The following is a 21,806-nucleotide window of genomic DNA, read 5'->3' as shown; positions in this document are numbered from 1 at the left end:
AATGTGTACAGGAAGGAGGAGAGGAGGGTAGGTGGAGGCGAGTGGTTACGAGTCAAAAGCAATGTTAAAGAGGTGGGCTAATGCTGTCTGTACTTTTACATTGATGAAATCTTGATGGAATCACAATGGCTTGAAGGGATCATGCAGCAAGAATACAGCATAGGCAGTTTCAATTCAGAGAGAACATACTGCAGACTAACTTTACAGACCTGATGGACAGGGTTGCCAGCTGGGAACGAGCCCCAAACGAGCTGTAAACCCGCCCGTAGCCAATCCACGTCTCCCGCATCACCGAACCCCGCCCCACGTCACTAACCCCACCTCCCACGTCACTAGCCCCGCCTCCTACATCATCTCTGACGTCAACCCCGCCCCTGAAAGGCTTCTATTGGTCCAATTTGGACCAATAGAAGCCCCGGAAAAGCTTCTATTGGACCGAATTGGACCAATAGAAGCCTTGGAAAAAACCGCCGAAGTCGCACAGCGGCGACTGGAAAACCGCCCAAAAAACCGCATCCCGCGGCTGGCGATATTTTCCCGCCGCCACTGGCAAAAACCTGCCCAATTGGGCGGTAAAACCGCCCACCTGGCAACTTTGCTGATGGAGAGAGATGGGGGGGGGGGGGGGGGCAACTTTCCCAGCATGCTTAGAGAACAAGGCAAACTAATAGAAAGAGCCTCATAAGGCACAGAAAGCTGGACATGTGCTTTGAAACAGCATATTACAGGAGAACCACAAGAGTACAATCTTGCTAGTCTTTGGATTTCTTCCAGTACTTGTGACCTGGATTGGCCACTGTTGGAAGCAGGATACTGGGCTAGATGGACCATTGGTCTGACCCAGAATGGATATTCTTTTGTATTTCCAACCAAGCCAACTTAAATACTCATTTACATTGATTTACAATTTTAAAATAATTGTATCTGAAGTAACAAAGGAAAAGATTTTAGCTGCTGTTATGTTTGACCTTGACTAAAACAGGACAGTTATGGGTCAAATCATAGCAGAAACAAGAGGTTTGTCATTGTTTTGAGATTTCACAAAGAAAAGGAAGCAGAACATAAATGTTTATGTGTATTAGGAATTTGATATACTGCACTTCAAACTTGGCAATCAAAGTGGCTAACATAGCTAAAACTTTGTTAATCCCCTTATTCTCTAATTCCTGTTACTCTGTGTTATCTCTCTATATGCTCCACCTTCGCTTACTACTACTACTACTACTTAACATTTCTAGAGCACTACTAGGGTTACGCAGCGCTGTACAATTTAACAAAGAGAGACAGTCCCTGCTCAAAGAGCTTACAATCTAATAGACAAGTGAACGGTCGGTCCAATAGGGGCAGTCAAATTGGGGCAGTCTGGATTCACTGAACGGTAAGGGTTAGGTGCCGAACGCAGCATTGAAGAGGTGGGCTTTAAGCAAAGACTTGAAGACGGGCAGGGAGGGGGCTTGGCGTAAGGGCTCAGGAATGTTGTTCCAAGCATAGGGTGAGGCTTACAACCTACTCTAGCTATTAAGATGTTTTATTGTGTATTGTACCAACATTGTAAGTAGAATACTAGGCCATAATGGGGAAAATTCTATAAATGGCGCTCAAAATTCGGTGGTGAAAAAGTCCGCACTGAACCATCTTTTATAGCAGGCATTCCAGGATCAATGCCCTTTAAAGAATAGCACCTAGCGCTGGGATTCACGCTAAACTGTGGGCTCGAAGTGTTACACCAGGTGCAAATCCTGGCGCACAAGTTGAGTGCGTATCTCTCGAATTCTGCAACACTGTGCGCATTTTAAGGGAACACCCTTTGGCCCCGCCCATGCCCTTCCCATGGCCACGCTCCCTTTGCAGATCTGCATGGAAGCAGTTAGGCGCTATCGTATAACATATTTGCAGTTTCTGACCTGTTTTGGTGTCTTGCAACTTAGAACGTTTTTTTCACAATGAAAATTTGTCATGAAAGTATCCCCTACACTTGGCGCCATATATTGACTTTCCCCCAATATGTACTGTTATTTGACTATTTTTTTCTCTTGATATTATCTGTTGCCTATATCCAGATTGATCTTGTTGTACACCGCCTTGGATGAATGTCTTCAAAAAGGCGGTAAATAAATCCAAATAAATAAATAAATAAATAAGCAAGGAGATTACGAAAGGAACTGCAGCCAATTACAGGAAAGCAGAAAAGAGGACAGCAAGAGGAGAGAAATACTACCCATTCAGTTATACAGTGCATCGGCAAGGCCTGAAAGCCTGGGAAAGAGTTGAGGTTTTATCAAGGCCCTGAACTCTTGATAGGATTGTTCAGAGTGGAGAGAGGTGGTAAGAGCATTCCATAGTGAGGGAGCAGTAAAAAGGAAAGCTGACTGTCGGGTGGACTTAAGGTGTGACCAAGAAACAGAGGGAATAGTGAGACAATGATCAGAAGCAGAGCGCAGGGCTCGAGAGGGTTATATGTGATGACTAGGGAGGCCAGATAAGAAGGGATTCCAGGATGAAGTGGCTATGTGCATAGTGGCCAAAACCCTCCAGAAATTCAATGCCGGTCGCCGGGTACTTCCCGGCATTGAATTTCCGGTTTCACCATCAAACGCAGGAGGCAGCCTGGCAAACTCCTGTGGTCTGAATATCGGCCCTTTTGTCTCTGACCTTAACAAACTTAATGCCCTCACATCTAGCCCAGCCATTATCTCAACACTTCTCCGACTAAGAAGCATGAAGTGTAGACCTCTATGGAATCTGCCACAAACATACCCTTGTGGTAGCCCATAGATGTCACTGTTGCACAATGACATAGACACCCTGCTCTTGGCGGCTGTGAACATTGCTTCCATGGCATCCTGAGGCCTAATCTGATTCAAGGAATAGAATCCAGGCTCAGTAATTGAATCAGGGACTTCCACACAACAGTGCACAGCACTCCCATTGGGCTGGCCCAGTTACCTTAGTTTTAACTATATCTGAATGTCTACAGATATCACTGGGTTGCCAGTATGGTATTCTGTTTAGGACAGAGAGATGAAGATTTAATTCACCTTTCCAGCAATTCCCTTTAAGCTTAAATTATAAGCTCTTCATGGAAAGGGCATGATAGAAATGTCAACTGTTACTGTGCTGCTGTTGATGTCTTATCATGTCCCCTAGGTACACAATCCAGGACCTCTTGGAGCACACGTTTTTTCAGGAGGACACGGGAGTCCACGTGGAACTGGCTGAAGAAGATGATGGTGTCAAGCCTGGCCTCAAACTGTGGCTGCGCATGGATGACACCAAAAAGCTTCATGGGAAGTACAAGGACAACAACGCCATTGAGTTCCTTTTTGAACTCTACAAGGACGTGGCCGAGGAGGTGGCTCATGAGATGGTGAGTGGCAGTGTTCGCAGCAGGCCCATTTTTGTCCTGGGATGATAAAAATTTCAGTTTGTGTTCACAAGAAGAAAGTCACCTAACCACCTATCTCCAGAGACTTCATTGATATGACCCTTTTAAGTATATCGTTCATAAGTCATTTACCTCAGTAGACCTCAGTGGTCACAACCTCTGAAATATCTGCTCCTCATGTATTCATCTCCAGGGTCTCCAGTGGAATCACTGTCTTGCTTGAGATCCCAGGTAATTCCAACATGTGGCGGGTAATCTTATGTAACATTGGGAGAAATTTAAAAGGTACCCCTTTCTGAAAATAGGGAGTTGTGTCAGAAGGGGGCGGGATGGGACAGAAGAAAAGGTCCAGTGTGGGCCGAGGCAGCATTTCAATAAGCTGCCGGCCACTGCAGGGTGAACATTTACTGCAAGACGACTGACAAGGTAAACTGGTGGGGGGGGGGGGGGGGGGGGGAAGGGAAGCAGCAAAAGATGGCAAACCGGGCGGGTGGTGAACCATCAATCGTGATTAATCATTTTAATCGTGCTTAATGATTAACACATTAATCGTGTATTAATTAACGTGCAGCCCTAAAAATTTTGCTTTTGGTTCAAGTTGACAACTGATGTGGACTACGTTATTTCATAGAGCTATAAGTCTGATGCTGCCTGACAGGATATTCCTGAATCCCTGAACCGATATACTCATATCACCCCTCTTCTCAGGTCACTTCACTAGCTTCCAATCAGATACCGCATACAGTTCAAGCTTCTCCTTCTTACCTACAAATGCACTCAGTCTGCAGCCCCTCATTACCTCTCTACCCTCATTTCCCCTTATGTTCCCGCCCGTAACCTCCGCTCACAGGACAAATCCCTCTCGGTACCCTTCTCCACCACCGCCAACTCCAGGCTCCGCTCATTCTGCCTCGCCTCACCCTATGCTTGGAATAAACTTCCTGAGCCCTTACGCCAAGCCCCCTCCCTACCCATCTTCAAATCCTTGCTCAAAGTCCACCTCTTCAATGTTGCTTTCGGCACCTAACCTTTATACCTTTCAGGAAATCTAGACTGCCCCAATTTGACCGACTGTACATTTGTCCTTTAGATTGTAAGCTCCTTTGAGCAGGGACTGTCCTTCTATGTTAAATTGTACAGTGCTGCGTAACCCTAGTAGCGCTTCAGAAATGTCAAGTAGTAGTAGTAGTAGTAGTAGTCCTAAACAAATACATTCTTTGTGTACCCTTCATCCCATCATCTTGGACAGTGACTAGCAGCCGCCTAGACCACATCACAAACCAGGGGGTTACATTTATAACAAGTTGCCTAGGTGAAGAGGCCAGACAAACACACACCTAGGCGTTATTTTATACAGATACCTGGTCACCAATGTGTGTGTAAAATACTAGCAAATGTACTAGAAATCATGTGTCGAATGCAGGTGTGGACATGTACATTTGCTTGAGAGCACGTGTAAACAGGGATTTTTTTCTGGGGGGATTCAGTGGTACAGACACCTTTTCTATTATGGTTGTCTGAGTCTTGCCACACCTGAGTAATTGGGAACAGCGTTTTAGCCATCAAGAGTATGCTGTGAGGTCTGCAGTTTGTCTTTTCCTGAGGAAACCACCCGCCTCAAACCCCAACCAATCAGGTTTGAGAGCCCACTATATAAATACAAACTGCAGACGTCAAGGCACAGCACGATGGCTGAAGCATCAGCTCCACTTACTAGGACGCGGCAAGACCTGGACAGCTGCAACAATCAGGATGCCAGCCAGGGAAGTCTAAGAGAGCACCTTTTTTTATTGTCTGCTAAAACTTATCTGTGGTCCCCAAGTATTAATGAAAGAGCCCAGACTCTGAACACCCCGAATGCCCACATGAGAAACAGTGCCTTCAGCCAGGAGAACGTGGAGGCACATGCTGCCGCCAGCACATAGTAGCAGTGTCGTACCGAGGGAGGAGTGGTGGGGGTAGGGGCGGTCCGCCCAGGGTGCACGCTGCAGGGGGGGGGGGTGCAGGGAGCAGCCGTGCGGCTGTCTGCTCCGCCAGTTCCCTGCTCTCTCTGATGTTACTTCCTGTTCCGGGGCAGAGGAAGCAGGGAACCAGCGGAGCTGACAGCCACGTGGCTGCTCCCAACACCCCAGGAGATAAGAGCAATGCACCCGTGGGGGGGGGGGGGGTTTCGAGGTGATACGCCAAGGGGGGGACGATGATTCTGCACCCTGGAGGTGGCAGCCAACCACAGGCTAGAGAGACGAGGTGCGTATCCAGACTTCGGCGGGAGGGGGGTCCAGAGCCCGAGGTGAGGGGGCACATTTTACTCCCCCCCCCCCCCCGCCATTGCCGACCCCCCTCCCGTCGCCAATTCTCCCTGCCGCCGCCGTCTCCTACCTTTCCTTGCGGGGGACCCCAACCCCCGCCAGCCAAGGTCATTTTCCGGCGCAAGGCTTCGTTCTGTTTCTGTGAGTCTGACGTCCTGCATGTTGTACGTGCAGGACGTCAGACTCGCAGAAACAGAACAAAGCTTTGCACCGGAAGAAGAGGACCTTGGATGGCGGGGGTTGGGGTCCCCCGCCAGCAAAGGTAGCCGCCGGCAGCGGTAAGGGGGGTCGACAGGGTCATCGGCATGGGGGTCCAGGGACAAATCTACAGGGGCCCAGGCCCCTGTGGCCCCATGTAGCTACTCCACTGAGAGAGACTGAGCTGCCAAACAGTAGATTGTCCGATAGTCAATGTCACTTATCCAGCTACCAGCAGCTGCTTCAGTGGCATAAATGCTCATGCCCAAAGTTACACACTAACCCCGGGATTCTGTATAGCTTAGCTTAAGTTGCGCGTGCAAATCCGGTCATATTTTGGATTTGCGTGCGCAACCTAATTAGCTAACAAGCCAATTGGTGCCCATAATTGCCACTTAACAAGCAATTATTATTGACACTGATTGATATTAATTAGAATTTACGTGCAGAACTGTCTTAAGTGTATTCTATAACGTGATGCGCGTAAATTCTAAGTCTCATAGTTGGAAAGCGGGTGTGGAATGGGCGGGTCATGGGCTTTTCTAAAATCTACATGAGTGGTTATCGAAAACACCTGGTCCGCGCGAAATTAAGGTGTCAGCATTTACACTAAGTTTTATTTAGCGTAACTGCCTGCGAATAAATTTAGTTGCACGGACAGGTGCTCGGCATATTCTGTAAACTGCGCAGAAATTTAAGCTTATTCTGTAAAGTACACCTAAATTTAGGCATATTTTATAAAATACGTCTAGGAATATTTTGTTTAGGTGCCAGTTTTTTTAGGCGTGATATATAGAATCTATTCCTAAATGCACGCTAAGCTAAAACACTATCTTAGCACTTATAATTTTGTTGACTATCTTTGGACGTCATTTACAGAATCTGGCCCTATATGGATAGCTGCGTACGTCTAGTAGTGCTATAGAAATGATAAGTAGTAATTTAACGGCATCTTCATTGCACCTTAAACTCACCAGAACCTGATAGAAGGAAGTTTGTGGGTTCTCGTTCTGAGAGTCTTCCCCATCTACATAAGTACATACGTATTGCCATACTGGGACGAACCAAAGGTCCATCAAACCCAGCATCCTGTTTCCAACAGTGGCCAGTCCAGGGCACAAATACCTGGCAAGATCCCAAAAAAGTACAAAACATTTTATGCTGCTTATCCAAGAAATAAGCAGTGGATTTTCCCCAAGTCCATTTTAATAATGGTCTATGGACTTTTCCTTTAGGAAGCTGTCCAAACCTTTACCATATTCTCTGGCAACGAATTCCAAAGTTGAGTGAAGAAACATTTTCTTTGATTCGTTTTAAATTTACTATATAATTGTAGCTTTATCGCATGCCCCCTAGTCCTAGTATTTTTGGAAAGCGTAAACAGACACGTCACGACTACCCGTTCTACTCCGCTCATTATTTTATAGACCTCTATCATATCTCCCCTCAGTTCTCCAAGCTGAAGAGCCATAGACGCTTCAGCCTTTCCTCATAGGGAAGTCGTCCCATCCCATTTATCATTTTCGTCGCCCTTCTCTGCGCCTTTTCTAATTCCACTATATCATTTTTGAGATGTGGCGACCAGAATTGACCACAATATTCAAGATGCGGTCGCACCATGGAGTGATACAAAGGCATTTATAACATCCTCATTTTTGTTTTCCATTCCTTTCCTAATAATACCTAACATTCTATTTGCTTTCTTAGCTGCAGGAGCACACTGAGCGGAAGGTTTCAGCGTATCATCAACGACGACACCTAGATCCTTTTCTTGGTCCATGACTCCTAACGTGGAGCCTTGCATGATGTAGCTATAATTTGGGTTCCTCTTTCCCACATGCATCACTTTGCACTTGCTCACATTAAACATAGTAACATAGTAGATGATGGCAGAAAAAGACCTACACGGTCCACCCAGTCTGCCCAACAAGATAAACTCACATGTGTCATTTTTTGTGTATACCTTACCTTGATTTGTACCTGTCTTTTTCAGGGCACAGACCGTATAAGTCATCCCAGCACTATCCCCACCTCCTAACCACCCACCCCGCCACCCACCACCTGCTCTAGCACAGACCGTATAAGTCTGCCCAGCACTATCCCCACCTCCCAACCACCAGCCCTGCCTCCCACCGCCGGCTAAGCTTCTGGGGTTCCCTTCCTTCGAAGCTTAGCCATTTAGATGCCCAGTCTCGTCAGGTCCTCTTGTAATTTTCCACAATCCTCCCGTGATTTAACGACTTTGAATAACTTTATGATGTCAGCAAATTTAATTACCTCACTTAGTTACTCCTGTCTCTAGCACAGACCCCTGGAGAACCCCACTAACTACTCTTCTCCATTGATAATACTGACCATTTAAGCCTACTCTCTGTTTTCTATTCTTTAACCAGTTTTTAATCCACAATAGAACACTACCTCCTATCCCATGACTCTCCAATTTCCTCTCCAATTTCCTCTGGAGTCTTTCATGAGGTACTTTGTCAAACGCCTTCTGGAAATCCAGATAAATAATATCAGCCGCCTCCCCTTTATCCACATGTTTGTTCACCCCTTCAAAGAAATGTAGTAGATTGGTGAGGCAAGATTTCCCTTCACTAAATCCATGTTCACTTTGTCTCATTAATCCATGCTTTTGAATATGCTCTGTAATTTTGTTCTTTATAATAGTCTCTCCCATTTTACCCGGCATCCGCTTTGAACCAACTTTGTTGGGCATTGGCGGACTATAAATACTGTATTATATCTACCCAAAGGGTCATATATTTGATATACTGCCTTTCTATGGTATAACTAAAGCAGTTTACATATATTATATGCAGGTACTTTCTCTCTTCTTAGTGGGCTCACAATATACATTTTATACCTGGGACATTGGAGGGTTAAGTAACTTCTCCAGGATCACAAGGAGCCACTGTGGGAATTAAACCTACATCCCCAGGTTCTCTGCCCACTTTGCTAACCACCAGGCTACGCCTCCAATCTGCCTAGGTTCCTTCCTGTTCTGTTGCTATAGACCCCCAAATAATCTCTTGCTTTCTTTACCACTCCTTCATAACTGGTGACCCTCTTTAGCCGTCCCAGCTTTGAATATCGACAGTGATCTCTACCATTAACCCCTCCCCCTATGGAAGGGTGCCAAAGAGAATTATTGCATTCATCCTGCCGGTCACAAGCAGGAAATGTGGTGACATAAGCTTCAGTTTGAATGTACTTTACAGTAATGTTTTCTCTTAGCATTTGTTGCTTCTTTGGCTTAGTGTGACACGCCCCCTTGCTACGGTTTGCTTCTGTTTAGATGCTGGCGTGTGATATTTTAATGCCAGCAACCTTGAGAGGAATTCCACGAAGGAATGCCTTAATCCTGCTTTTAACTTTTACCTTGTTTTGCTCCTTACACCAGTTAACCCAACTGGAATTCACTATCCTCTGCAGCTACCAATGCACCACATCTGCACGCACGATCCAGATGTTGAATTCTGGCCACTTCGTAGAGCTGCAAACTTGCTGTTCATACTGGAAGCATTAAGGGAGTCACTCCAGGGGCTCCAGAAACTGTAGCATTGAGGGGTGTTGTGAGAACACAGCAGTTGAGGCTGAACGGTTGTGTTGGGAGATTGATCAAGATGAACGATGAAAAGGAAGGACGGTCCATCTACACCAGACAACCACTGAGTGCTTGTGTTTTCATGCAGATCTACCGTTACTCGCCTTGCATCCGTTAGAACATTTTTCTGCACCAAATGTTTGGAATGGTAGTAGAGCATTTTAGAAATTTCAGGGGAATTCTACATCAGGCATTTGAATGTTAGGCTCTGCTACCATTCCAAAAATCAGTGCAAAATCTCAGAAAATTAGCCACAGCATTCATTCTTGCCAATACACCATTTATTTTATTTATTTTTGTTACACTTGTACCCCGCGCTTTCCCACTCATAGCAGGTTCAATGCGGCTTACATATTATATACAGGTACTTATTTGTACCTAGGGCAATGGAGGGTTACGTGCAGTGCATTTTTTCTAGTGAAAAAGGTGCCGGTACTCAAATATTAGGCCATTCTTTAAGGGTGGGGTGATCACTTACGGTCCCACCCCACAATAGCCAGGCCCCCTGCAACCAGTCACAGAATCTATGACTAGGCAGAATTGTTGTGTAGAGCCTGAGCTCTTTCATTAAAACTTGGGGACCATGAGTTAATTTTAGCAGACAACAGAAAAGGTGCCGGTACTCAGTACCCCCAAGTACCCCCTCAAAAAAAGCCCTGGTTACGTGACTTGCATTCAGTTACTGGGTTTTATTGTTACTGTATCTGGCTAAACCCAGGGCTTTTATTTTCAACCAGAGTACCATCGCCTTTTTTCCTGCCTTCCAAAAGTGTCCTAGCTACCCCCTTACGTTACTTACTCAAAATATCACAGCTTTCTTTTTTTTCCCATTGGTATACCAGCCAGCTTCAAACCCGTGACCCTCAGTTTCACAAACACCCACCTTCCAGGCAGAGCTATTTTGGATTACATGGCTGCATCCACCATACGAACTGAAAAAAAGCCCCGGTTACCCCCCCCCCCCCCCCCCCCCCCCATTTTAAGGTTGACTGTGCATAAGTACTGGCAGCTTTTTCCCAAGTAAATAATCACGAGATAAACCCATTGGATGAAGCTAACTGGAAGGGCGAGAGAAGATATATAATTCAACTAGGATTAGGACTTCTTTTGAAGGGAGTACTTGGGGGTACTGAGTACCGGCACCTTTTCCATTGTCTGCTAAAATTGACCCATGGACCCCAAGTTTTAATGAAAGAGCTCAGGCTCTACCCACCAATTCTGCCCTATCATAGATTCTATGACTGGTTGCAGGGGGCCTGGCTATTGTGAGGTGGGTACCTCAGTGATCACCCCACCCCTGAAGGATGGCCTAGCATTTGAGTACTGGCACCGTTTTTGCTAGAAAAAACGTACTGACAGGATAAAAATATTCCAGTTGAATGGGGTGTTGGGTCTTTAGTACAGTAGAATATGGTAAGAGGTGGGATAAGACAAAGTTTGACTCATCTTTCTGTATTGTGTGGTAAACTGAAATCTTCAAGTTTAATTGGAGTTGAAGATATTAGATCTGGAGTGGATTGGATTTGACACTGGTTATGTCTCTAAATTGATGCTGCACAACCTGTTCCTCAGGTTGGGTAGGTTCAGGGGTACTAGCTTTGACATATGTTTCCTATATGTGTGTTTGCAGGTGGTTCTGGGCTTCATATATGATGCAGATTACAAACTGGTGGCTAAGACCATCCGCGACCGGGTTGTGGCCATCAAAAGGAAGCGGGAGAAGCTGAAGCGTGCCCATGAGGAGCTGAAGAAGAGAGAGGAAGAGAAGCAGCAGAACATCTGGAAACTTCTGGAAGAGCTGCGATCCCCACAGGGGCAGAGCCCACCCACCAGCGAAACCTTGCCTCTGGCCCAGTCCGTCCCTGCTACCCCTAGCTCAGCTGACTCCATGTTCAGTGGCAGCTACCTTCCGGAACCGGAAGAACCAGAGGCGGATCAGCACCAGCACTTCCCCTTCAGGCACACCAGTTACTGCTCGGCAACCTGTAAGCATGAGGCTTGTCTGTGCACTGCATTCTCCAGATCACGGGAGACAATCTGAGGCAGTCCCGTTTTGCCCCATTGTGTGTAGGGAGATGTAGTCCTGCTTTTCTCAAATCAATCAGGAAGCCAGGACTACATCTTCCTGCCTGCAGTGAGGCAAAACCAGGTCATTCTACATAGTAAGGACTGAGAGGGAGGAAACATTTTCATGGATTGTAATTCTGGCATCAAATACTGTATGTTTCCAAATTCCTCATTGGATTTAGCTTATGCAGTTTTGTTTTTCACATTACATCTGTGGTACCATGGAAAAGCTGTACGAGTTTGGCAGAATGTAGAGATAGCAGCTGTTTCCAGGTTATCAGAGGCAGGTAGAGGCCGTTCTAGTTTTGCCCCACTGGATATACAAATGGCAAAACAAATAGGTCAAAATGAAAGTCACAGAAGCGGAAGACTGTGGTCCACTACATATAAAAATCCTCGCCAAAAGAATAGTGAGACCAGAAAGGCTCTTCCAAAAGCAACAGGAGGACGGAAAATCAGATAGAAATGCTTTATTCTGGTAATACCCAACACGGCACCGTGTTTCGGCAAAGTGCCTGCCTCAGGGGTCTTGATATTAATTGCCAATGTGTACTGCTTGTATGTTTAAAACATTTGCTGTCTTGAAAAAGACACCAAAATGAAAAGTGAAATGCAGTGATCACTTCTTTTTCAGAATCACCATTTCTCCTTGGCAATTAATATCAAGACCCTTGAGGCAGGCACTTTCCCGAAACACGCTGCCGTGTTGGGTATTACCAGAATAAAGTATTTCTATCTGATTTTCCATCCTCCTGTTGTGTTTGGAAGAGCCTTGCCGGTCTCACTACTCTTTTGGCGAGGATTTTTATATGTAGTGGACTGCAGTATTCCGCTTCTGCGGCTTTCATTTTGACCTGTTTGTTATCAATAGAAATCAAACAAAATAAAACATGGAAAAGAAAATAAGATGATACCTTTTTTATTGGACATAACTTAATACATTTCTTGATTAGCTTTTGAAGGTTGCCCTTCTTCGTCAGATCGGAAATATGCAAATGTGTTGGCAGATAGTTTACACATTTGCTTATTTCCGATCTGACGAAGAAGGGCAACCTTCGAAAGCTAATCAAGAAATGTATTAAGTTATGTCCAATAAAAAAAGTATCATCTTATTTTCTTTTCCATGTTTTATTTTGTTTGATTTCTATTGATAACCTTTAAGAGTGGACTAACACAGCTACCACACCTCTCTACTTAAGATGGAAGACCTGTTTGTTGAAAGTAAGTGGCCCTAGTAAATGTAGAAGCCATCTCTTCCCATCCTGAAACCAAAAGGTTTTAAAATATCTGCCATTATATGTTGTATAAAGCGCATGAGAAGGTAGCATGGAGGTGAGTGATACCAGCATCATCTATGTCTAAGTCCCATACTGGATCAGTCCAAAGGTCTGTTGAACTCAGTATCCTGTTTCGAACACACTGGACAATCTAGGACACAAGTACCTAAGAAAATCCCAAAGAGTAAATAGTTTCCATGTTACTTCCCCCCAGGATTAAGTAGGGGCTTTCCCCAGGTCTAGCTTAAGTGTGTACTTGAAAGATAGAAATGCTTTCTGATTATGCTGCTGGTCACATGTTTAAGCAGAGATCTGTGCACCTTCTCTTTTCAAATCGGTGCTTTTCCTGCATTTTACCGGTTATAAAATTATCCTCTTGGCTTGGACATTTCTATGTACAGTGAAACTCCAAAGGGCTAAGCTTAGGAGTAACACTAGAATCTGTTACATTTATGTATTTATTTGTAACATTTATATCCCACATTATCCCAAACAAGTTTGAGTTCAATAAACAGTACAGGATACATAAGAATAATGCATAAGAAAGTAATTTGTTGCAAGAATCCAATTTTACAGTACAGTATCATAAACATACTGGGGTAACTATAGAAGTTTTAACATTTAGAAAATCTATTATGAATGAGAAATTGTACATGGAGCAAAGAGAAGGTTAATGGTAAATAGAGTAATAACTAATTCAGTTAATAATTAATTAATTGTTTGAGATATGATTGTTCTTTGTGAGGGTTTGTTTGAATAGGAACGATTTGAGGATTTTGCGGAATCTAGTATATTCTTGTATATTTCTTACCGAGTTCCACCGTTTGGTTCCTAGGTCAGTGAAGTCTGCAGAGTGGACAGTTTTGTAGATCACTTTTTTGCAATTTGGGAGGTGTAGTCAGAGATAGTTTCTTGCCTTATATTTATGACCTTTTATGACAGTGAGGATGGTGTTCTTGTTTATTATGTTGATTAAAAGATTTTCTATGCTGTCTAGTTAAGAGATAGATCAAAGCGGTTGTATGTATCGAGCAGCTCTCGGCGGAGGTGGGGGGAGGGACAGAATGGTCTATAAAGCCTGAGAGAAGCACAGAGGATCCTTAGTTGCAAAAAAAACAAGTGAAGGGAAAGCCAAGGTCAACTGGGGTCTACAGTACTGCACCAGGAGGGTGGAGGCTGGATGGACTCTGTGGTCCTTAGCTGCCCCCCAACTCTGTATTTATGTTTCATCCATAATTTCAGAAAAAAATGTAGTGTAGTGGGCCCAGATGGGATAAGAAGGGACAGCGGAGCTTCAGACCAGAGGAAGCAAGATTTATTGAAGGACCCATCATGGCCCGTGTTTTGGCTAATTGCCTGCAACAGGCGTCGTATTATGGTAGCTTCCACCCAATGTGAAAGCATCCCAATATAACAATACGAGCATATTCTTGTCTCCTGAAATAGCAAAACGGGGCATGTAATGACGGCAAAAGCCAAGACTGGAACAGCTTGTGTTTTATAAGATAGAGCTGCCCCTATCCCAACCTACACCCGGTAATTGGGACACCGATAATTGGGAAACAAAATGGGAGCTGGGCAGACTTCTATGGACTATGCCCTGATCATGACTAGGGATGGGCTGGAGTGTCAGTTTTAAGGGGCTTCGACATTAGCTTCAGAACTTAGTACAAGAACAGTGCTGGGCAGACTTCTACAGTCTGTGCCCTGAGAAAGGCAAGGACAAATCAAACTTGGGTATACAAATAAATTTATTTGTTACATTTGTACCCCACATTTTCCCACTTATTTGCAGGCTCAATGTGGCTTACATAGTACCGTAGAGGCAGTTGCCAATACTGTTGATAACAAATACAAAGTTATGTTAAGGTCAAATGAGGTAGATGTGAATCAGGCGTTATGGGGTCGAGGGGAATGAGGATAGTAGATTGTCCAGTATGATCATTGGTTATGCTGTGTTGCTTTGTATGTGATAAAGTATCACATACCACGTAAATGAGTTTATCTTGTTGAGCAGACTGGATGGACCGTAGAGGTCTTTATCTGCCGTCATTTACTATGTTACTATCGGGCTCATTTTTGAAAGAGAAGGACGTCCATCTTTCGACATAAAACGGAAGATGGACATCCTTCTCCCAGGGACGTCCAAATTAGAGAGCTGCACGGCTTCCGTCCCCGCGGGAATCCCGCGGAACCCGCGGGATTCCCGCAGGGACGGAGGCAGTTCCTGCGGGGTTCCCGCGGGGATGGAAGCACTTCTGCGGGGTTCCCGCGGGGACGGAGGCAATTCCTGCGGGGTTCCCGCGGGGATGGAACCAGTTCTGTGGGCTTCCCGTGGAAGTGTAAGCTGCACCTGCACCAGCCTCTCATCTACAGAATACCCATTTATTTGAGTGCTGTCTCTTCCTCCTCTTCTTCCTTGCTTTAACAGCATAAATGTGGAAAGTCTTCCATTAAGGAGGTGGTAGAGTCACAAATGATGACGGAATTCAAAAAGGCGTGGGATGAACACAGAGGATCTCTAATTAGAAAATGGAAGTTATATAAAAGCTAACCTTAAATGGCTGCATGTGTGTGTGGATATGTCAAGTGACACTTAGATGGTGACTCTGGCTGTGATGAACTAGAGCTGATACCTGGCAGACTTGTATGGTCTGTGTCTCATACATGGCAATCTGGTGTAGGATGGGCTGGAAAGGGCTTAGACAGCAACTTCAGTGGCTGGAACATAAGGACAGTGCTGGATAGACTTTTACGGTCTGTGTCCCACAAATGAGAACATGAATAGGCTGGAGTGGGCTTCGATGGCAACTCCAGCAGTTGGAACATAAGGATGGGGCCAGATAGACTCCTGTGGTCTTTGTTCCAGAAACACGAAAGAAAGACCATAATCAAGTATATAATATCACACTCGTTGATTTAATGATGAATTGATCATGAGTGTGACTATTGGGCAGAGTGGATGGACCGTTCAGGTCTATTTGCTGTCACTTACTATGTTACTATTAATCCTCTTTGCTCCCAGGCTGGTGCACAGACCTCAGCTCTGACACAGGCACGAGAATCAGATGTCACCTGACCTACTGGCGCGTGCATGTGGCGGCCTCTCAGCACACACTGCCAGTGAATCAGAGACAAATCTTACATGTGCGCACCAGAGTGTTCCAAGTTCCAACTTCCATTCCTTCCTTGCCTACAGTGCTGTGGCTCAAATCCAGAAAGGGAGCTGACTGGAACTTTCTTTTATGTACTATTAAATTCTTACGGGGATGGGTGGGGATGGGTTAAATTCTGGTGGGGACGGGTTGGGATGGTTTTAATTTTTGCGGGGATGGGTGGGGACGGGTAAGATTCCAGCGGGGATGGGTGGGGACGGGTAAGATTCCAGCAGGGACGGGTGGGGATGGGTAGGATTTCTGTCCCCGTGCAACTCTCTAGTCCAAATCGATATAATTGAAACCCGATTTTGGAAGTGTCTAGCAGAAGTCCTTCGCAAGGACGTCCAAAGTTCAAGGGGGTGTGGCGGAGGTGTAGCGAAGGCGGGACTTGGGTGTGCCTAACACTTGGACGTCTTTGACCCATAATCGAATAAAACAAGGACATCTTTCATCCGAACGTGTTTTTATTACGAATAAGGCACAAAAAGGTGCCCGAAATGACCAGATGACCATCGGAGAGAATCGGGGATGACCTCCCGTTACTCCCCCAGTGGTCCTCCAACCCTCAAAAAAACATCTTTAAAATACGTTGTGCCAGCCTGTATGCCAGCCTCAGATGTCATACTCAGGTCCATGACAGCAATATGCAGGTCCCTGGAGCAATTTTAGTGGGTACTGCAGTGTACTTCAGACAGGCGGATCCAGGCCCATACCTGTTACATTTGTGGAGGAAACAGCAAGCTCTCCAAAACCCACTACAAACCCACTGTACCCATATATAGGTGCCCCCCTTCACCCGTAAGCGCTATGGTAGTAGTGTACAATTGTGGGTAGTGGGTTTTGGGGGGCTCAGCACACAAGGTAAGGTAGCTAGGAGCTATGTTCCTGGGAGCATATTATGAAGTCCACTGCAGTGCCCCCTAGGGTGCCTGGTTGGTGTACTGGCATGTCAGGGGGACCAGGGCACTACAAATGATGGCTCCTCCCACGACCAAATGGCTTGGATTTGGAAGTTTTTGTCATAGACGTCTTTGGTTTCGAAAATCGCCGAAAGTCAGAAATGTCCATGTCTAGGGACGTCCAAATCTTGGGACGCCCAAATTTAAGGATTTGGACATCCCTGGCGGCATTTTCGAAATGAAAGATGGACGTCCATCTTGTTTTGAAAATACGGGTTTCCCCGCCCCTGGATTTCACCGTTTTGCAAGGACGTCCAAATTGGAACTTGGACGTTCCTTTTGAAAATGCCCCTCCACGTCACCCACACCCATCCACCTTGTCCTACCATTCTCTCAGAAATAGCAAAAGATGTGAAATCTTATCTCACAACTTAAGATGGAACCCCTGGCCTATGGAAATCCTAAATATTGACATAGGGTTTGCAGAGTGTACATGGGATGTCAGTTCCAGGAAAAAAAAAAAGCATGACAGTTCATTTGTTGATAAAAGCAAGATGGATTCAACCTTTACAAGATATACCACAGAAAACATGAAAATTTTATTTGCTTCATCCTGAACCCCCCCCCCCCCCCCCCCAGCAGCCTCATATTCTACCATCTACCAATGTGCTCTGTATCTGTTTGGATAAATAGTAGCTAAAAATGAATATAATGGTAAGTTTTGCTGTTAAGCTGGAAGCCCCCTCCCCCTCATCTGTGGCCATCATGCATAGGGTTACCATATTTGCCCTAAGGAAAAACAGGACACATGCCCTGTCACACCCCTGCCCCACCCTCTGTGACTTTGACCCTCCCAAACAAAGCCAGATTCCCTCTCTCTCCCCACATGTATATCCTTTCCCCAATTTTTCAGCCTCCCTCCACCCACATGACTCCATTCATTCACTAGCTCTCCCCTCCCCTCCTGTACATTATTGTAGTTCCCTGGTGGTCTGGTGGCCTCTTCGGGGCAGGAAAGCCGCCTCTTTCCTCCTGGGCAGCTGTAGACCTGTCTTGCTCCCGGCGCTGATTCAAAATGGCTGCCGAGAGTTCAAGCAGTGATCTTGCAAGAGTACTGTGGAAGTCAAGCGAAGCAGCTGCTTGAACTTTTGGCAGCCATTTTGAAGCAGCGCTGGGAGCAAAACAGTCTGCAGCCGTGCCGGGCAGGAAAGAGGGGCCTCTTTCCTGCCCTGAAGAGGTCACTAGACCACGAGGGCACTAGAATAAAGTAAAGGAGGCAAATGTGGACAAACGGGCAGGCTGGCAAAACCCGTCTGGATGCCTGGCCATGTCCTCAAAAAGAGGACATTTCCAGGTAAAACCGGACGTATGGTAACCCTAATCATGCAATCCCATCATGGACTGTGCCAGGCTCAGACTCAGACCATTCATTATTTTGTAGGTCAGAAAACCTTTTAATTCTAAGTTGTGCTCTGGGTAAAGGTCCTGTTCTTGCAGCTGTTCCAGTCCTAAGGGCATCCTGCTCATAAGTCACGAAGCCTCCCCGGATCCTGACACAGATGTGGGAACCAACTAGTCATGCCTCTGACTACACACCCTTTCATTTATCTATGTGGCTGCACTCAGAATTGCCACCTCACCTTATGACGACCAAACAGGCTGATCAAGTCCCGGTTTGGCTGCCGGTGCATGCATGGATTTGTACTTTTGAGTTTCCTATTGACTTCCTCAAGAAAATTGGAAATACCAGTCCACGCATGCACTGTGAGCAAAACCAGGACTAGATAGTCAAGTACTACATGGCAGAAAAAGACCAACAGGCCAGCCTTACACCCCCACCCCAATTAACTTTCAGGCCCCGCAAGATTTTGCTAATTAAATTCAGCAATCATGATGATCACACAAAAATCCTATAAAATGAAGGTTAAAGGTTCTTTACATTTGTCTGGCTCTCAGAACCTATTGTTTTTCTTTGACCGTAGCTGCTTTTTGCTGCAGCCCTGGTGACCGCCTGGTCTTGCCTATGGTTGAGCCGGCCTTGAAGCTGGCCCATCTAGTCTATCCAGTTATTGCTGTCCACACTGCAGCGATATATTCCAGCTCCCAGCTGTACAACATGAGCACTTCTAAGATATGTCTCCTTATACTGAGCAGTCGTGAGTCTGTCGGCTCTGCCGGTCCCCTGCCCCCTCTGACGTCAACTTCCTGTTCCGGGGCAGGGGACAGACAGAGCTGAGAGCTGCATGACTGCTCAGTGCACCCCTTTTACTGCTTGGAGGGAGTACAGGAGGTGGCGGCAGCAGGAGAAGCCTGGAGGAGAGGATTATGCTGCCCCGCATGCCGTTGGCAAAAGCAATTGAGGTTTAGTCCTGTCTAGCCTACCCGCTAGACTACCAGGGATGCAAAGGTAGGCTCTGGGGGCCTACTGGGGCTTGAAAATGGGGCTTCTCATGATGGGTTCTAGAAGGGGGGCTTCTTATGGGGAGGTCCGAGGGGGGGGGCAGGCTCATGCTGGGGGGTCCAGGAGGGGGCCGGACTTATGGTGGGGGGTGATCCGGCAAGAGGCCTGGCTCATGTTGGGGGAGGGGGTTGGGAGAGAATATGATCTTGGGGGAAGTTAGGGAGGGGAATGTTATTGTTTGGGTGGAGTTCAAGAGGGAGGAAGTTCAGGAAGGGGTATGACCTTGTTGGGGGAATTAGGAGGGGATATGATCGTATTGGCAGGGATTTCCAGAAGGGGGAATGATGTTATTGGGGGTAGTTGGAAATGGGGCAATGAACTTGTTGGGGGGAAGGAGGAGAGAACAGAGAAAGATTCAGCCTATACGGCACCAAGAGTGAACATTGCCGGCAGCCATATAACTCCCAGCTTCTTCCTGACTCTGCTCCTGCACTGTCTGCTTTTCACATAGAGGGTTAAAGCCAATATTCAGTGGCGTTGCTTCATTACGTGACGCCGAATATCAATAGCCAAGCCCGCTCAGTGTGGGTTACCAGGAAATACCTAGTGGGATAAGCAGCATAAAATGTATTGAACTTTTTGGGGATCTTGCCAGGTATTTGTGACCTGAATTGGCCACTGTTGGAAACAGGATGCTGGACTTGATGGACCTTTGGTCTGTCCCAGTGTGGCAATATTTATGTACTTGTGTAGTGTACCCGAATGTAACTCACCTTGAGCTACTTCTGAAAAGGTGTGGCCTAAATCCAAAATCCCAGTCCAGACCCATCAGAATCATATGCATGTTACTAGGCTGAGCAGTACTTTCTTGTCACCTGTTTACCATTCATGTGGAAATGAATTTCATATTAAATATGTCAAACTGGCCTGGTTGGGCAATTGTTAAACTGGATTACATAGTTACAAAGCTGGAACAATGCAGCATTGCTTCAACTGCTCACAAGAAACAGCTTAAGGTCATCTGATTTTCCTTTCTAAGGCAAACTAAAGAGACCGGGTGATTCCTTTCAGTTCTGCCTCCAAGTACATTTCTCAGTTTGTAAGCTTTGAGACCCAGATTACAGTAGATCTTTGATCCTGCGCCAAACTTTTTCAGATTCTATTACAGCTTCCCCAGGACCTCTGAGGTCACCACTTGATAGACACAACATATCAGCATTTTGAGTTTTTGCGTTCTAGTTCCAAATTGTTGAAGTTTGAGGAAAGCAATAGACTAATTCTCTTGGGATTTCCTGTCTATAGCCAGAAACCGGTTCAAGGTGCCCCCTGATCAGCTTCTGTAAACTTCAGGCCCTCGGGACAGATCGGTTAGTCATGGGATACGAGAACAAAGCATGAGGAGGGGGCTGGTTAATATTTCATTGAGTCTTTCAAACCCAACTTATTTCCTTATGCGATGGTGCATGAGTCAGTGCATATAGGTACACAGGAAAGTTGCAGAGGAACAAGTCATGTATTTTTAATAGTGTTCTGTTTTCTCTGTTTGTTTTAATATTTCAGCTGACTGTGAGACTGATGGATATGTGAGCTCCTCAGGGTTTTTGGACTCGCCTGATGTTTCTCAGAAACACTCCAGCAGCATCTCACTGGAGGAACCGTACAACCCAGCCAGCATCCCTTTCCCCTCTGTAAGTTGCAATTTATTTATTTATTTATTTATTTATTCTTATTTACACCTGTATGACAGGGTTTATAGAACACTGCTCCTCATTCTTAAGAAAAATCCCTCTCTAACTAACCTGGGCCACCTTAAGAGCGCTGATCCTGCCCTGGGAGGAAATGAGTCAGGAGGGGCGGAGTCAATACCTGGTAGTTTAAAAGACAGGGCCAGATTGAGGGTAAAGAGGCCCAGGGAAGGAGAAACTGAAGCCCAAGCCTATGCCTTTGCAGAATATGTTTAGCTGCTGGTTAAGGCTTACAGGCCATGAGTTCTCAGGAGACCTGAGAACTAACAGGCTGTGTTTGGAGCGGGACCAGCCACAGACTGCTTGGCCTGCTAGCCAGAGGCCTACTCAAGACTGTTACTAAACCAGAGAAATTGTTGCATGTGAGGTAACAGGTCCCAGGGCTCAGATGAATAAAACATTTATTTTTTATTCCCAGGGCCACCCCATAACCCTCACCCGGGGTCTCACAACCTGATAAAATGCCCTTTATAGAATAGGGGCTTTGTGCGTAAATTCCCGGCACCTGACTTTCAGCACCATATACAAAATCTGGCCCATAATGTCTCCACAGAACTAGTTGGTAAAGGCCACCAAAAACAAGCTTCAAAGCCAACTCTTCATCGACAGCTTTTGATTTTGGCACCACAAATAAGAGCCTGCTAAATTCATGCTTTCCAGCCTCTTCCTGCTTGGGCGACCCACCATTGAGAGCAGGCACGAACTTGGATTGTCCAGAATCCTACTTTCAGCTTCTACTTCAGATTGTGGACGACGCCTC

At 45.9% G+C, this 21,806-nt stretch overlaps 1 protein-coding gene across 1 annotated transcript in view; it reads left to right on the top strand.

Annotated features, from left to right (window-relative positions):
• Positions 1-21,806, top strand: part of WNK4 (WNK lysine deficient protein kinase 4) — a 443,184-nt gene that overhangs the window by 333,632 nt on the left and 87,746 nt on the right. Inside the window, exons 7-9 of the mRNA XM_030220935.1 lie at positions 3,148-3,367; positions 11,130-11,484; positions 20,862-20,989. Coding sequence (XP_030076795.1) covers positions 3,148-3,367; positions 11,130-11,484; positions 20,862-20,989 — 703 coding nt within the window. The remainder of the gene's footprint in view (positions 1-3,147; positions 3,368-11,129; positions 11,485-20,861; positions 20,990-21,806) is intronic.

This window comes from Microcaecilia unicolor, chromosome 12 (assembly GCF_901765095.1).
Source record: "Microcaecilia unicolor chromosome 12, aMicUni1.1, whole genome shotgun sequence".
In the NCBI taxonomy this organism is placed as follows: domain Eukaryota; kingdom Metazoa; phylum Chordata; class Amphibia; order Gymnophiona; family Siphonopidae; genus Microcaecilia; species Microcaecilia unicolor.
The sequence above is the reverse complement of the archived record's forward strand: the minus strand, read 5'-3'. Positions and strand labels throughout refer to the sequence as shown.